This window comes from Misgurnus anguillicaudatus, chromosome 25 (genome assembly GCF_027580225.2).
Source record: "Misgurnus anguillicaudatus chromosome 25, ASM2758022v2, whole genome shotgun sequence".
In the NCBI taxonomy this organism is placed as follows: domain Eukaryota; kingdom Metazoa; phylum Chordata; class Actinopteri; order Cypriniformes; family Cobitidae; genus Misgurnus; species Misgurnus anguillicaudatus.
Genome location: NC_073361.2, coordinates 30,084,876 through 30,102,117, shown reverse-complemented (window position 1 = coordinate 30,102,117; position 17,242 = coordinate 30,084,876). Strand labels below are relative to the sequence as shown.

At 37.3% G+C, this 17,242-nt stretch overlaps 2 protein-coding genes across 3 annotated transcripts; both read left to right on the top strand.

The window, feature by feature from the left end:
- Positions 1-240: 240 nt before the first annotated feature.
- On the top strand, positions 241-11,239 carry fam171a2b (family with sequence similarity 171 member A2b). Its single transcript, XM_055182777.2, has 8 exons — positions 241-591; positions 1,324-1,551; positions 2,388-2,480; positions 2,903-3,055; positions 3,766-3,945; positions 4,033-4,146; positions 6,747-6,873; positions 6,987-11,239. Exons 1-8 carry the CDS (start codon positions 495-497, stop codon positions 8,518-8,520), a joined length of 2,526 nt encoding a protein of 841 aa, XP_055038752.1. The 5' UTR covers positions 241-494; the 3' UTR covers positions 8,521-11,239.
- Positions 11,240-13,297: 2,058 nt separating this feature from the next.
- On the top strand, positions 13,298-16,090 carry dcakd (dephospho-CoA kinase domain containing). 2 transcript variants are annotated; one of them, XM_055182785.2, is made up of 6 exons: positions 13,372-13,437; positions 13,559-13,643; positions 14,027-14,139; positions 14,342-14,545; positions 14,636-14,723; positions 15,395-16,090. In XM_055182785.2, exons 3-6 carry the CDS (start codon positions 14,028-14,030, stop codon positions 15,678-15,680), a joined length of 690 nt encoding a protein of 229 aa, XP_055038760.2. In that variant the 5' UTR covers positions 13,372-13,437; positions 13,559-13,643; position 14,027; the 3' UTR covers positions 15,681-16,090. The 2 variants fall into 2 exon arrangements, with proteins under 2 accessions (XP_055038761.2, XP_055038760.2); XM_055182786.2 differs by lacking the exon at positions 13,559-13,643 and having other exon boundaries at positions 13,298-13,437.
- The last annotated feature ends 1,152 nt before the right edge of the window (positions 16,091-17,242 follow it).

Genomic DNA, 17,242 nt, shown 5'->3' with positions numbered 1-17,242 from the left:
AACTTCCCCTCAGGCGATATAAAACAAACCACTTTTTTTAGGGCAAATTCAGTTTTTAAATATAACTAATAAACTTTACTAAAAAACAGTGTAAAATCAGATAATGCGAGCAGTGTCAAAATTATATATACTTTGCATTTAAGCAGCTATAACAAAAATATCAACGTAATATTTTTTTCTTCTATGACAGAATTCACGATATGAAAATACACAATGAACACAGTAGCCTACACACAACTATATAAATTGCCTAAATGGTTTAGGTATTTTTTTATCATAAACTATAAACCATAAAAAGATTTTAAACGTATAATCAAAGTTGGCCACACGAGGTCGCTGTTTTCCCCGGTACTGACAATGAAACTGTGATGAGATCCAGCAGGAAGCGCAGCATCCCGCATCACACAGAGAAGGATGCAGGCAACCATGTCTAAAAACACACAGGCATATATCCATACGGCTGACGAGCTGGAAAAAGCGATGTAGCTTTGAAGATGCCATCTTTCCTCGTCTCTCGTTTTCTCCTCTTTCTCTTTTTGTCCAATATTAAAGGTATAGCTGGTAAATCCATCCCTGACAGCGGAGCTCTCGGTGAGTAGAGAATAAAGGACGCAGAGCGCGTAAGATGTGGGAGTGGTGAGCAATTTTATCTTTAAGCAATCGAGCGGATACTGAAGCAAAAACAGACATCAAAATAATAATAAAAAAAATGTTAATGTGGTATGCATCTGCACGTGTTTGTTAAAAGCAAAATTTTGCATTTGGATTCGGATGAATTTTGATCGACCACAAACATGCACGCACTATACATGGCTTTACGGGCTGCGAACAATAAGTGCATAATATTGGCAATCCGGATTAATTCCCTATTTGAAATTTCCACAGTATTCCCAGTATCAAAAACGTAAATAGATGCAATCTGAACAGCTTTGTGTGTGGTTGTCAATTATGCAAATCTGAGATTTACAGAGGCCTTCTGGCAGCCCATTACGCCAAACAAATGCGTTTATTTATTACTTCGGGTGTCTGTGTGATTGCAAGCTATTGTTTGAGAATGAGCTGGGAAAAACCTCATACACTGACAAAATAAAAATAACTTGTCAGTACTGTAAAGACCATGCTGCTACTGTGTGTGTTCAAAGATTTCACAATGCATTGGAAGTCTATCAAGTACCAAAATAACAGAGTGGCTTTAAAATGCATAATTTATTATGATGTTAGTAGGTTAATGCTTCATATTCCAAAATTTTAAGGTGTAGCTTGGAAGCACTAAACTCTCAGTCTTTTTTATTTCTCATGAACTCATTTTTGTCATACTTTCAGAGGTGCAGGTGAGAGTTCAGGTGTTTGATGGTGGTGATCTTTCGCCTCTGTCCAACGCTGTTATTGCCGTTCACGGTAACCAGAGTGTGTTGGCACAAAGCAAAGCAGGCAGTGATGGAGTGCAGGTTGTCAGCTTCCTGTACCGCACAGGAACATGGGTAATCATTACCGCATCTCAAAAGGATTACCTCACCAGCTCAGTGCCATGGCACGCCAGCCGTTTACCCTGTGAGTAAACACATTAAATAGTGCATTATACAGTACATACATTTTTATGAGCAATGATGTAATCATTAATCATGCATCTTTTTTAAAGGCGGGGTGCATGATTTTTGAAAAACACTTGGAGTTGGGCCGAGTACCAAAACACACTTGTAGGCAATCAGCAGTAAGGGGCATGTGTACTAACCGACATCGTTGCCTGGGTTGTGTATGTGTGGGGTGGGTCTATCAAAAGAAGGTTCTGATTCTATTGGGGTAGGGGTGTGTTTGTTTAGGTGATTTCAAATGTCAACATTGGCTTTCAGAGATCATGCACCCCGCCTTTAAGTTTTAGGAAGTGTGTGCATTAATGAATGATAAAACTGTTATTTGTGATTGTGCAAAGATGTGTCAGACACCAGGAGGGTTTCGAATTTAACACAAATTTACACATTTGCTTTAATTAATAAAAACCTCCAGGGGTACAAAACCTAATTTGATATATACCTTATTTACAAAGTCTGCATCTTCCAAACAATGGCACTGATATATTTTAAGATATGTCAGTGCAAATTGGTTTCAGTCAAACATGCTTTTTAGTCTGGGACTAAGGCCTGTCTGCAAAAACCGGGCCTAAGACTCTTAAGAGTTAAACCCTGTTCGTTTAACTATTTAAACTGGAAAAACATAATTTTATTATGATCCTTATGTAGACACTGTATCGGTTATTTACTGAATGCCAAACTGATGATGATGTACGATATCATACAGCTTTTTATCATTTAGTGTGACATTACACACATTACCATCCAACTCATTTTGGTACTTTTGGTAAACAAATCTTTTTTTCCTCTCTCTATCAGTGTATGCCTCTGTAAGTCTTTACCTGATGGCTCAGAAACCTGGCACACTGATCCTTTATGATGATGTCATCCAGGTGTTTCATGGCTCCCCAAGTAAGAACTAATGAATAATGTGATACAGAATGAAGCTTTGTGGCAGAATATACATCCATGTGTCTTCCTCTTCCCCTTAAAGCTTTCAGCTTATGTCAACATGACACTTTAATTCCTGTGCCAGTCGCCATAGCAACAGCGAAAGTATTCTATTACAGAATTTCCTGGCATCTAAAACTGCTAATTGCTTAATTCCCCAATGACGATCGGCCTTTTATTGTGGAGTAAAGACAGACATTAAATTGTAGGGTTAGCAGTGATGTGCCTTGGAGAATTGTACATTTGGAAAAGTTCAAATAAAAAAGTGCATTTCTAGATAATTGACCATGTTGCAATGTCAAACGTGCACATTTGGAATAACCGTCTCTGAAATATTAATCTAAGAATGGCACATTTATTTTACTCTGGCTTCTTACCTTCAGGTGGGCGGAGTCAGCCACGGTTGCAGGTTCCAAGGCGGAGTCTACAGTTTAACTCCTCCTACACAGAACTTACAGGGGTTTTAACAACAGCCAGAGAGCAGCATGATATTAGCTCGTTCCCTTATCCGCTCGCCCTGGAGCCAAACACCACAGGTCAGAAAAAGACCCAAAAATATGTGACCCAGTCCGTGAAAACCCAGCTAAAGTAATTTTACAGTAATTTACTGTTTTCTACATAAGCTCATACTATATAATGTAAAGATCATGCTGTGAAAATATAGCCTTGATATCTTTAATATTGACTGAGTAAGATCAAAGATTGAAATCTTTTTCTAAATATACAAAAATGGCCCAACAAATATATGTGCTATTGAAATATGTTTACAAAAATGTATTTTTCATCAATATATTTTTTGGCATTTTTTGTTGTGCCATATATTTAAAAAATATATATATACATTTTAAAGCATTTATATTTACCTTGGATTGGAAAAAAAACGTTGTATGTTACAAACCTATAAACATAACAGGTTTGAAAATGTTTAAATTAAATCTATTTTCAACTGCAAAAATAGACTTATTATTTTATATTTTATACATTTTAATCTTTTAATACATTTTATAAAAACTTTTAAAGTTTGGCCAGAAAAAATATATTTTTGCCGTATGGGTTGTAAAATTTGAAATGTATTTGTTGCCCTTGAAATACATTTTGAAATATATTCTCATATATGAAGGTTAAAACTAAATATATTTAATTAAGCTTTACTTTCTACAAAATGTATTTAGCTTATATTTAAAACATATTTTTGGCCAGAGAATTTTTTTTTTGTAAATATATTTATGATGTTGTAACTGTTCAGGAGGGGAAAACAGCTGGACAGACCTGACACCCGTAGCTGCCGTCAGCGCACAGCTGTTTGACCGCGAGAGTCGAGCGGTCGAGGTCAGCGAACCCGTTCACATCTCTGTTCCTCTGCCCACCGATTCCCACATACGTTCTGCCACCAGTGTTCCTGTTTGGATGTACGACACCAAGACAGGTAAACATGCTTCCAATTTAAAAGTCTGTTTATATATTTATTAATGTTGTAAATCAGTACAGCATCTGAATTTTTTCATAATTTCAGGATTATGGGTAAGAAATGGAACCGGATTTATCACCCGAGAGGGATCGCACCTGTCGCTGGACTTCACCGCATCGCAGCTCGGATACTGGATGGCTGCCTTTCGCTCTTCAGCAGGTAACAAACGTTAAGATGACTGGAACAACACACAGCCGTACCTTTAAAGATTAAAATTTAAAGGTGTACATTTTGAGTTAACTATAAAGAAGCCATTCATAGACTATTTTCCTGTAAACAGAGCTAAAATTACACCCTTTATTTTTAATCTATGTTGTGTAGTTGTAAAATCAGGCCTAATCGGGTGTGCACAGCAAACGGGTGATTCTCGCGAAATTAGACTTATGAGGTGTCATGAATATCAAAATAAGAAGCATACAGTTACAAACATCTCTTCGTGTACTATTTTTGCACATGATTTCAAATGACATCATACAAATCAATTTTGTTGTTTTTTCACATTTAAGGGGAAAATTTTCATTACCGCAACGTGTCCATGACTGGATTTGGGTTCTTTGACATGGAAAATTAAATTAAAAAATCTAAAAAATAAAAAGCTTCAGTGCATGTTATACTATAAACATTTACAGTAAAGAAACATGTGGTATTTGGTGATCATTGGTAAATGTAGAGACAATAATAAGGAATATAAATGTGTCAAAGAAAAATGTTCTCATCCTCCGCAACAATTTTTCAATCATTATTTAAGCGCTCGAGGAACTATCATTTTCAAAAAAAAAATTGTTGGAAGGGACATAATTGACTGTGACACTCAAGATGGCTACCAGGTGAACAGTTAATTTTTCTCTGTAGATAAAAGTTACAATTTTGTTTGTTATAGTATCTAGACAACTTTTTAGTCCTCATTACAGAAACATGAGTTTGTAAATGCATATATTTAATGTAATATCATGCTGTGGTAATGATCATTTTTATAATTATAATCTAAAAAATGTAAATAATTTCATAGGAAATATTTTTTAAATCCTCTAAAAATAATGGTTATAGTAAGTTCAGACCTTAATCTTAAATGTGCAAAAAAGAGCTTCAAGGGCTTTTTAAAAATTCTGATGCTGGACACCTAATGCTGGGTACACACCAGAAGATTTTTTACATCTTATAAGATTTTAAAAATGTGATGGACCACAAACTTGAGGATAAAAAATCCTAGATTTATCCGTTTTGCTCCTATAGTGTGTGGTGTGCCATTATGTGTTAAAGACAGCACACCACACACAAACAGATTTTTAATCAGAGTCTCCACTGTGAACACAGGAAATCCCACAAAATCTCGCAAGACTTCAAAACAAGCATGGCGGACGATATGCAGGAAGACATTTCAATGATAGTGCTTGGAATAATTTTTACAAGACACGTTGTATTCGTGCTGTTGCCACAAATCAACAAGCTGATCCTCCATCTCTACTGTCCACATCAACTTCACTTTGGCCGTTTCTCAATCCGAAGGCTGTAGCCTGCTGAGGTCGCATATGCAGGCTGCATACGTCATGAAACCTGGTTTATTCAAGTTAACTGAGCATTACATTCACAAGTCATAAGTTGAATATTTACGATTCGCGATCGGCGCGGCTCCGACGTTCTTCCGAGCAGGTTCGGACACTCTTAACACACCTCACATGAAGGGACAATCTGATAAGATTATCTGTGAAACCTTCGTGATACTCGGGACATAGCTAGGATTGTCGGAAGAGGGGAAATCGGCCCAAAATCAGCCCGATTATCTTTTGGTGTGTACCCGGCTTAAATCTGGATTACATACAAGCTGTGTCCCAATTCAGGGGCTGCGACCTTATAAGCATGGGACCTTAAAGATGAGTACTCGGTCTTTCAAAGTGGCAGCCTCAGAAGTTCGCGAAGAGAACTGAAATGAGACGGTCTAACCTTCGGACAACCCATAATTGGCAGCAGGACATAGCGGAAACGTTTCTGACTTATTAAAATAAATATGAAATCAGAAAAATATTAATTTAGTTTAGAAAATATGACACGTTGATGTAGATTAAACTATTCAATAGTATATTAAATTAATCAACCTTAGAAATATATGCATCATAAAAATAATAATATTAACACAAAACATAACTTATAATACTAAAACAGTGACAAAGTTTTTTTGATAAATACACACTTTTATTTAATAAAGGTTTTAATTGTTTATTTTAGAATATCCAGCCGTTATATGCAGCTGTTGCAGGCGCGCAATGAATCTTGGGATATCCTTGGCTGTTAAGGATCCATTCGTTCTATCCTTAACATCGCGGAGAAATGAGGACGCATTTTGAGGCTTCATTCTAAGCATCCTTTAAATTGGGACGTCCTTACCAGCCTCAAGTCGCGCTGCTGTGACGCAATCGGTCTTAAAATACGTCCTTAGAAGGTCGCAGCCTTTGAATTGGGACACAGCCACAAAGTCAATGCAAAAACGTGAATAGATACGAACTCACAGGGGGCGATGCTAATCACCCGAATTGGGTGATGCAATTGCTGAAAAATAAAACGTGTTATTCGCCTCAAACGCGTCTTTGCACAAGCTGAAAATATTCAACTAGAGTGAAAAATTTGCATGACACAAAGTTAAATCCCGCGAGTAATCTAGAGCGAGGGACTTCATGTTTCATCTGGTGTGTACGCAGCATAAGTGTACTTAAAATGTATTTTAGTGCACTTTATTCACCTGGCGGGGTTTGTATTTACATCAGGCTCAAGTTTGTATCATCCAGGCCTCAGGGACATCACAGCATACCACACTTTCTTCCTGCTGTCCATCCTTGGATCTCTGGCTCTGCTTGTGTTAGTTCTGCTCTGTGTTCTTCTTTACTATTGCAGGTATGTTCTGTGTTTTTTTATATGTGCATATACTGCACAAACTATTGATAAGTAAACATAGTATTAGTTTTGAACTGAGTGGGTTTTGCTTAATCTCTTTCTCTCTCATCCAGACGGCGATGCTTAAAACCACGACGTCAACAGAAACAAGTCCAAGCTCCATCTGCTTTGAACGGCTCCAAGCGGGACCAAGGCACCTCCACGTCCCACTTGAACCTCATCTGCGGTGGCCATGCTGAATCAGCCGCCTCTATTGGAAATCTAGACGCCAACAAATCGGAAGCGTCGCCCTCTCACGCCTTCAAGAGCGCTCGGGATGAGTTCACCAGACACATTCCCGCCCATAAACTCAGGCATTCGAAGAACAAACAGTCTAAGGGTGCTCAGCGAAATGTGGAGAGCTTTCCCATGAAGGTCCACCGATCCACTGAGACGAGCAGCCAGGACACCAACCTCCTACACGACGACTACGGACGTAACTACAACCCTGACGACAAAGACCACGATTACCGCCGAAGGCATGTCGTCAACGATAACCGTGGCTATACGTCTGACCCGCCGTCTCCACCAATCGCAGACAAGCCGCCAGAATATTCGCAGGTTTTGCAAGGGCCGGATCACCTCGCTCGTCCAACATCCCTAAACACGCAACCGGGCCAGATTATATTCTGCAGTTCGCTAGATCAGATGAAGGAGAATATGTATCGTTCCATGGTACCTACTCTCGTCATCCCCGCCCACTACATGAGGCTGTCGTCCGAGTTCAGCGGCGCCGACCAAGGTAAGGACGGACAGAACCAGAACGAAAGAGATGGACTGAATTCACAAGGTACCAACGGTGGTGCTCAGAATCAAGGTCACCAAAGCCAAACGCCCGGCCACGGGGACGGCCAACAGTGTACCTCTCCAGATGGCTCAGATGAAAGCGTTTGGAATCCCGGTGGTACACCAGGACCTGTTCACATCCCCGTTCTGTTTAATGACTCCACCATCTCGCAGATGAACGGGGAGCTGCAAGCACTAACCGAGAAGAAGCTTTTGGAGCTGGGGGTGAAGCAGCACCCTCGCGCCTGGTTCATATCTCTCGACGGTCGCGCCAACGCTCACGTGCGCCACTCGTACATCGACGTAGGAACTGAGCTCGCCCAAAGCGGTAACCACAGCGCCCAGAGCACGCTGAGCGCCCCTGCCAACAGCAGCAAAGACCGCAGCGTGGACAAGGGTCACAAAGACACCCAACACGACCGCAAACCAGCATCCGGTCGCAAGAGCAAAGAGGAACACCACGGAGGGGGACGCAAAGGTCACGGAGGAAGCGGCTCCGGTGGGAAACACTACTCCAAACCTCTTTACCACGACTCACTTGATTTAAGCGGAGGTGCCAGCCGCATGGGCGCCAGCTCACCGCTGGAAAATCCCCTGACACCTCTTCTAGACGACGGTCCGGAGGAGCCCAGAGGGTCATCGATACCTCGAAGGGGTCGCAGTCGCGGTAACAGCTCACGTAGCAGCAACAGCGAGACGCAGCGCGACTCTGTCACCAGCCCAGAAGATGACAACGACCCCGATGATAAAGATGAGAACAAAAAGAGTCCGTGGCAACGCATCGAAGAGCGCCCGCTAATGGTGTTTCATCCCAAGAAGTGACAAAGGAAATAATAAATCCCAGCAGATGCCTTGACCAGTTATAGACAAACTAGAGATGTGTTCAAATTGATTTTAAAAGTTTTACTCAAACTTTATTATATTTCAAAATGTAACTTAAAACTGTCACTATGTCAGCAGGTGTTTACTAATCAATTTGAATGCATCTCAGGGGTCGAAACACAAATTGGGGGCATCACACTTTTACAAAGTGTGTTCATTAAAAAGGAGGATTACATTTAATCAACAGCCGAACAGCGAGTGTGTTAAAATAAAGCACAACACGACATCTAAAAAATGGTGTTTTACATATAACCACCGCTTTACATTCAATGGCTTTGAAACTTTTTAAATGGATGGAGATATACATATATATCTTCAATGTATTTATTTCGAATGGATGAGGATCTTTCTGTTCTCTAGATCTTTAGAGACCTGCTTTTTCCTTATTTCCTAATAATGCAGTATAATCTTCCCACTTTCTCTCTTTTGACTTTGATATTTATTATTTTTATGTCAATTCTTTTTATACTAATACTATATGTTATGTGCATTGTAAATCTGAAATGTTTAGTTCAGATTTCAAACATTCCAGATGATTTACCGTAGCCCTTAATTGTTTCAATTAGATTAACACAATTTCATGTTGATGTTAGATGTGATTTTATAGCCTATATCAGTTTTCGTAAGCCATTAGATAATTATGACCTTGCCATGTAAAAACCGAGCTAAAGTCGTTTTTTATTTACTGTTTTGTACATAAAATCATCCTACATTATGTAAGGAACATGCTGTGAAAATATAATCTTGATATCTTTAATATTGACTTGAAATCAAACTTTGATGCTCCAAATCATTTGTTTATGAGACTTTAGCCTGGATTTTACTAATTGGGTCATAACTATGCATTTTTTTATTATTGCATTTTTATTAATTTTATGTGCACCACATGCACTATTTTTGACAGTTTTTGATTCTACTCTTTGATGATGAAACAGGGCTAAATTTAGCACATGTTGTGCCAAAGTGCAAAGTTGTATACAAAATCTGATTCCAAATTAACATCACAATTTATTTAATTGAACCCTGTATAGTGACTATATCAAACATGAATGTACAATTCAAAGTCTCCCAGACAGTTTCAGTTCAATACAACTAGTTTTATTGCTTAGAATTTACAACTACATTGACTATGGAGTGTTTTTCTATTTAGAGGGTGAAAATCATTTTGTGTATATGTATGATAGCATTTATGTGCATGAGATACAGTAACTAGAATAGGATGAGAGATTTTTTTAATGCCCACAAACTGAAGTAGACACTATTCACGCATGACGATGGATGCATCTCATTTTGATGCTTAATGGAGAGAAATTTGCCAAAATGATACCATTTTACAGGCCGGCATTTGGCGAATGCACATCGTCACAATTCTTCCAGCTCGGATTGGATTCACACAGGCTGTAGCTTGCAAAGACTGTGAAAATGGGAGCGTTTTTTAATAAGCCATTCATAAATTAAATGCTAGTTATTAATGCATTGTTTACTATAATCAAAACACGTCAAGCACATTTTATGAATTATTAAAGACAGATTTACAGGGTACCAAATGCTGCATGAGGGCTGATCCTATTAAAAACACCATCAAACCCAAAAAATTACTGAAATGTCTTCTCATGCTCACCAGGTGCCAATCACATGAGATGCAATGACTGTCACAACATTGCAACATGTTATGCTGGATGTGTATCACTTGTTTTGTAAGAATTTTTGAAAGCAACTATATGAGCCAGCCAACATCTACAATAACTAACTGGCACTGAGATTAACAGATTATCCAAATACTACAAATCTAGACTAAGCTGTAGCTGTAGAGGATTTCAGTTGTATGTTATATAGTACTGGGTGCAAAACACTTATAAACCTCAAGATAATTCTTGAGCAGTCTTAAAAATGTATAAAACATAATTTCACTCTTTTTAAAGCGAAGCTCACAGTCAGTCACGAGACAAAGACATGAAATCAAAGCCATTCTCTTTCTCTGTTTAAAGTTTGCTCAAACCTGTGGATAACTTCCATAGGAAATCTCTATATGCCTTTGTCAATGTACGTTTATCACGTGACGTGGTGCTCTATGAACACATTTTCCTCTGTACCGTGTAAATATTTCTCGCTTTAGCTCAATATGAATATGAAAGACACTATTATAGATGTCGCTTCCATTGTGCACAATAGCTTTCGTAATGAACTTTTGCAATTTTATAATTTGTTCATGAAAAGTCACATGTGAAACGGGTGGAAAACAGATTGTGTCACTTCTGAAGTGTCAGAAAGTCATGTGCTGTTAAATAAAAGGAAATTGCATTTCTTGTTTTTTTTTTCTTCTTTTCTTTTGCTTCTGTTTTCATATAAAACACAAATGAGCGTTTAGCAATCATGGATTTTTCAAACTTGAAATATCCCAAACAGATTCATGTAAACATGCTTGTTTTGTTTTGTATGACTGTTATGTTCAGAAATGAGAACTGTCTACAGTACAGTGTGTTTCAGTTAATCTTTAAGGTCATTTTTGTTTAACAAACTCATACCTGCCACAATAACAGAGCAGGTCAAGGTCAGATTTATGTGAAAACTGCATCAATGTGTTGTTTGATAGAAAAACATTTTCCATATTCTTTCTTCCAAATGAAAATAAACTTGTTTACAGAGTAACATTTCATTATTATCATGTCTGTCATTTTTTGCAATGCACTATGTTTTTGTAATGCATTATTGGTTTCCCAGACAGGGCTTAAGTCAAGTATGATGTAAATGCATGTTTGAGCGGTCTTAACTGAAAGCAGCTTGCACTGACAAATTTTGTCTCATGATGCACACCAGTAATGTTTTTTTGGTAAAGTATGTTTGAAAAAACTACATTAATGATCACATGTAACTAAGGCCTAGTCCTGGCTTAATCTTAACCCTGTCTTGGAAATTTATCTATATTAGAATTTATTTTGTAAGGAATAATTGACGACGGGCCATTGAATTATAAGAAAATAATGCACACCAAGGTGGTAATGCGGCACGACGCGAAGCGGAGTGCCGTTACACCGCGGGTGTGCATTATTTTCAAATAATTCAAAGGACCGGAGTCAATTATTCCTTTTATACCACGGTTACCACAAACATTGCTCTGGTGCCTATTTTTTAGACATTTGAAAGGTTAGGTGTGCGGTTTACAGAAAAATAATCAACACCCATAGAACATTTCTCAGCCAATCAGAATGCAGCATTCAACAGACCCGTGGTATAATTTAATATAATAATAATTATATTATTGAAAATGTACCACATTTACTTAAGATTGTTTGATTTAATAGCTAATAATTATTTTCAGAAAATAATTCTTGTATGAAAGTTTTTGTCTTGTTGGCAAAAAGTTTTTTTTTTGTTTGTTTTAGGCATAAATAACAGAAATGTTATTTACATGTTTTACTTCTACATATACATTTTTGTTGTAAAATGTAACAGAAATCTGCAACATATGTTGCTATAAAAGTAACCACCATCAGATATACTTCTAAACCTGCTAATCAAGGTCCGAGTGTTTAAATGACAACAACAGGTGTATTATAGCTAGACTAAAACCAGAAGATCTAGTTCTTCAATTTAATGCCTGCATACCATCACTTGAGTGTCCTAGTTGAGTATCTGGATAACAAACAAAAAGCTGTAATTTAAAAACTCTTACATTAAATTCATTAATTTATTTATTTAATTACTCAAGTCTAAACTATACTGAAGTGGGATATGAACACTGTAAATTACATATAAAAATCAACTATATATCAACAGTCCATGGTTGCACAGTACATGAGATCTTATGATGTCTGTGCCCATACAGCAAACAAAATAAAAAAATACATTTTAATCTGGCCAAAAATATGTCTAAAATACATTTTGTAGAAAGTAAAGCTTAATTAAATACATTTTTTAAAATGTAAAAATAGATTTCGTTGTAACCTTTATTTTTCAAAATGTATTTCAGGGGCAACAAATACATTTCTAATTTTTTATAAACAATTCAGTTTTTCCTGGGGTAAATATAAAAGTTTCAATTTAATGTATAAAGTATAAGTATAAAATGTATATATTTTTGCAGTTGAAAATACATTTAATTTGATCCTTTTCAAACCTGTTATGTTCACAATTTAGTAACATACAGTTTTTCTTTCAATGCAATGCGAATATAAATGCTTTAAAATATATGTATTTTTAAAATATATTTTAAAATATACATAAATTGCCAAAAATATATATTGGTAAAAAAATACATTTTGTAAACATACTTCAAAATATATTTCAGCACATATATTTTTTGTAAATTTTGAATGTTTAAAATTCTATTTGAAAAAATAAATTTTTATATATATATATTTTTGCTGTATGGGTGTACATGCACATGCTTTTAATTTTCATGTAAAACAGAATAACATTGATTCATTGGCTAACATAAATAAAGTTTAGAGTTTAATATTATTTACAGACTTAAGGTGCATTAGCAGTCGAAAATAAAAACACCAAACAATAATTTAATATAAATAAAAAACACGTTTAAAAATAAGTTATACATTTCTACATTGGAGAACAGCTTAAACCAGTTTAAATTAGCCAAAACAAATAGGAAAGAACGCAAAAATTTAACTTTTGCATTTTCTAGATTCCACCACTAAATCTGTAAAAGAGAGACAAACCCATAGATATGTATAAAGGCCTTTATACATATCTATGGACAAACCTGCGACCTGCAACTTCTGGAAAATGCGGAAGTGACGTATACATCCTCTCCAAGCCGTGTGGCGGCGCTCGTGCGTGGCGCTGATGTTGCTGACTGTACTGCGACGAAGAAGAGAACTATTCCATTGAAGCACACAGGTCAATGTTATGTACACAAACATTTAGAGATTATTTTTTTGTCTCACGAAAGCACTGCATACTCTTTAGATATCATTGACTATTGAGTGTCATTGAAGTTATGTTGTGACGTTTCTTCAAGGTTCGTCTGTATTTTTGCGCTTGTTTATGCTGAACAGCTTTGACAATCACTGTTTACAGTACATGAAGTAGGTCATTGGTGTTAGGTAAGTGCATTTTAGCACATTAATATTTTTAAAGGTGTGTTTAATTTCAATACAGTTCTAATATGGCGAAAAGAATGAAGGGATTAACATAAGCAGCGGATAAACTCAACTACATAAACTAGACGAGAGAAAATGATGGTTAATGTACAGCTATAAATAAGACAGCTATCATAATATTGTTGTTTAACGTCTAAATGTTGTTTAATCTTCACAGTTGTGGTTTTATATTTTTTTCTGTTTTTATATCATGTTTTATATCATCTTGCTTGTCCAAATTCTCACTGCACTTTCAGTTGTTGCCGATAGAGGCCGCCAGTGATTAATATTCAATGACAGTACTGCATGACAGACACAGTACAATAACAGATTTTTGTCTATTTCAGCATGTTTCTGGTGGGGTTAACTGGCGGTATCGCTTCAGGGAAGAGCACAGTGTCGTCTCAGCTGAGAGAACTGGGATGTCCGGTGATTGATGCGGATGTGGTTGCTCGCAAAGGTCTGATGCATTGCACATTTGCATGCATATGTAATATAACTGCCCTTTACATTCCTGTACAGTCACATTGCGCTCATGCATATGTTATCAATAAAAGGTTTAAATACACCTGCTCAATCTTTGCGACTAACTCTCATATGAAAATGTATTATTTGACCTTTATTTAACAAGTTAAGTGATGCTTAATGTCTCTGTCCGTCAGTGGTGGAGATTGAGAGCCCAGCGTACAGGCTCATCCTGCAGCATTTTGGACGGGAGGTTTTGTTAGAGAATGGAGAGATTGACAGACAGAAACTGGGGCAGATCATCTTCTCCAACCCCGAGAAACGAAGACTTCTTAATTCCATAACGCATCCACTGATACATAAAGAAATGTTCAAACAGATTCTGCTGTACTTCATTAAAGGCTACAGACACACACATGGGTATAGTGAAACATTTATGTGCCAATAATACATAAATAAATGTCATCTAATTGTTTCTATTGGTTTATCAGGCTACAGATATGTGATTTTGGATGTGCCTCTGCTTTTTGAAACACGACGTCTCACTCGTTTTTTGACCCACACTGTTGTTGTTTACTGGTAAGATATTCATTTTCTCTCTTTCAAGTATGTATAATGTTTTGCAGGGCATGTTAGTGAGTTATGTTTGATTGCTTTAATTGTCATGTTTAACCTCTGTTTTATAAAACAAACTGTTCAAGCAAAAATCTGATTAGATGAGTCACATTCAAAGCTGCAGTAAAAAAAGCAATACACGGCTCGAGGCCATATGTGACCGTGATTTTATCAGAGTTCTGGGAGTTTTAGGCACCAGGCCAAACAGCCCCTTGTGGTTTATTGCATCGAAGTCTACATGAAATTCATTTATATATTATAATGCAATGTATTTCTAAATGATATAAGATATTTAAGCCAAAAAATGATTTGATTTTGGGTCCCATGTCTGTGCATGATATTAAGGGGTGGGCTTGGTGACATCATCTGAAAAAGAAAGTTGTTTTAAAGAAACAGACAGTTTAAGCGCCTGCCAAAATGCATAAATGTAAATCAAAGTTTCACTCCAAACCTCTGTATAGTGTTAGTGATTTACAGCCTCAGTCACTATTCATTGTATGGATAAAAGCACCATTGAAATTCTTTGAGAAATAACAAATACATGTTTGGAAAGACCCAAGCAAATGTTGTTTTAATGTGTAAACAATAAGAGGGTGTCAAACCTGATCTTATTCTGCGTTTCTGTAAATCCACAGTGATCCAGCAACACAGCTGTCCAGACTCATGCAGCGAGACGGCCTGAGCCACGAAGAAGCCGAACAGAGAATCGCTGCCCAGATGCCCCTCAATGAGAAGCGTGGACTGGCCAGCCACGTCATCGAAAACTCAAGCTCTCGTGAAGACACTCACAGACAAGTTCTCCGCTTGCACACCAAGCTGGAGGACTCCATGGAGTTTTTGGTCGTAAGGGCCGTCGCTTTAGCAGCTGTCGCCGGGCTCGGCGGTCTTTTCTTATATACAGTCAAACTGCTCGTCTCTTAGCAAACGTACAGAACTACTTTCACACCGAGACATCCACGGCCGAGACATTTTATATTTTAACATTTTAAGATTTTGTTTCAGTTTAAAATTTTTGACTTGATAACCTTTCACTCACAGAGCTGTATTTATAAACACTTAAGGCTAACCCAACCGTTTCACAAAGCACAGAAATTACTGTGAATTATATCTCTGTAATGTGAGATGCGCTAACAATGCACTTACAGTATGTTAGCTTAAATACTGTATAAACATAGGACCGTAATGATGTGAAGTTTTCTTAACCTCTACACGTGTGTTTGTTATTATGAATTCGAACACACACACACACACAAAAAGTACTGAATGTGTCTGCTGCTGTTTATCAGATATATACTGGATGACTTATATAAGAATTAAACTGTCACATCATGGCCTGTTTTTTCTCTATGTTATGCTGAATGATATGCGGTAAATATAAGGCAAGGGACATGAGATAAGGCCATCTTGCACATGCTTGACATTGAAGTTGGTCAACATAACTCATATCCAGAGACTCATTTAATTTGGGCGAGCAGTAAGAAAACCAGAGATTGATTTCTCTATATTTGTATCAGTGGAGAAAGTGTAGTGGTCAACTTTCATGTGCATCTTGTGCAAAAATGTTTAAAAGGAAAAAGTAGTCCCATGAACTAACATATGCATGTGAAAAAAAACAACAAAGTAAAGGGCGCTTATTATGCAAAATCCACTTTTAATCCAAGGTGTTTGGACATGAGTGTGTGTTGGCAGTGTGAACACAACAACGGAAAAAAATCCACCTCCTTTTTTAATCCACATTAAATCAAAGCAGTCTCATTAGACATGGGCTGCGTCCGAAATCTCAAAGTGCCTTCGACATTTTAAGGCTGCCAAAGTCATTGCCACATTAGGCAGCGAGGCAACATATCAGCAGCCTTGGGTTTTGGACGCAGCCATGCTGTTTTGATTCTCTTGTTAATGTGATGTCACACTGATAAAGCAACAGAGTGAGATACTATTGTCTCGGTCTATATTCACAGGAATCAGATCTCTATTTTAACAAAAGCGCTCATTGTCTCTTTTGGTAAGGGAGTGAGGAGCTGTAGCTAATTCGCATTTAAAGGTGCAGTGTGTAACTTTTAAAAAAATCTCTTGACAGAAATGCAATATAATATACGTAACTATATTATCAGGGGTGTCTAAAGACCTCAAATAATGAACAATTATGTTTTAATTACTTTAACATAATACGTTTTTATGTACATACACTGCGGGTCCCCTTACGTGAAAGCCACCATTTTGTGTCACCATGTTTCTACAGAAGCCCTTAACGAACAAACTTTGTTTAAAAAGTTGCCTCTGATGTAGACATGTTTGTCCTGTGGCATCTACCGTAGCTTCTCTATGCATTTCAAAAGCGAGGGGTCCGCTGTGGATAAGCCGTTTGTTGCAGTTTGCAACCTCACCACTAGATGCCGCTAAAATTTACACACTGCACCTTTAAAGGTACAGACACAAAACAGCAAATTTGTGCACCCATCCAAATAGAGGCATTTTAGACATGC

Bases quoted from the DNA above. Each gene is read 5' to 3' on its own strand.
- dcakd (XM_055182786.2), top strand. From the start codon at position 14,028: ATGTTTCTGGTGGGGTTAACTGGCGGTATCGCTTCAGGGAAGAGCACA. The intron at 14,140-14,341 runs GTCTGATGCATT...TCTGTCCGTCAG, and splicing joins GGATGTGGTTGCTCGCAAAG to TGGTGGAGATTGAGAGCCCA. The intron at 14,546-14,635 runs GCTACAGACACA...TTGGTTTATCAG, and splicing joins TCTGCTGTACTTCATTAAAG to GCTACAGATATGTGATTTTG.
- fam171a2b (XM_055182777.2), top strand. From the start codon at position 495: ATGCCATCTTTCCTCGTCTCTCGTTTTCTCCTCTTTCTCTTTTTGTCC. The intron at 3,056-3,765 runs GTCAGAAAAAGA...GTAACTGTTCAG, and splicing joins CCTGGAGCCAAACACCACAG to GAGGGGAAAACAGCTGGACA. The intron at 4,147-6,746 runs GTAACAAACGTT...TATTTACATCAG, and splicing joins TGCCTTTCGCTCTTCAGCAG to GCTCAAGTTTGTATCATCCA.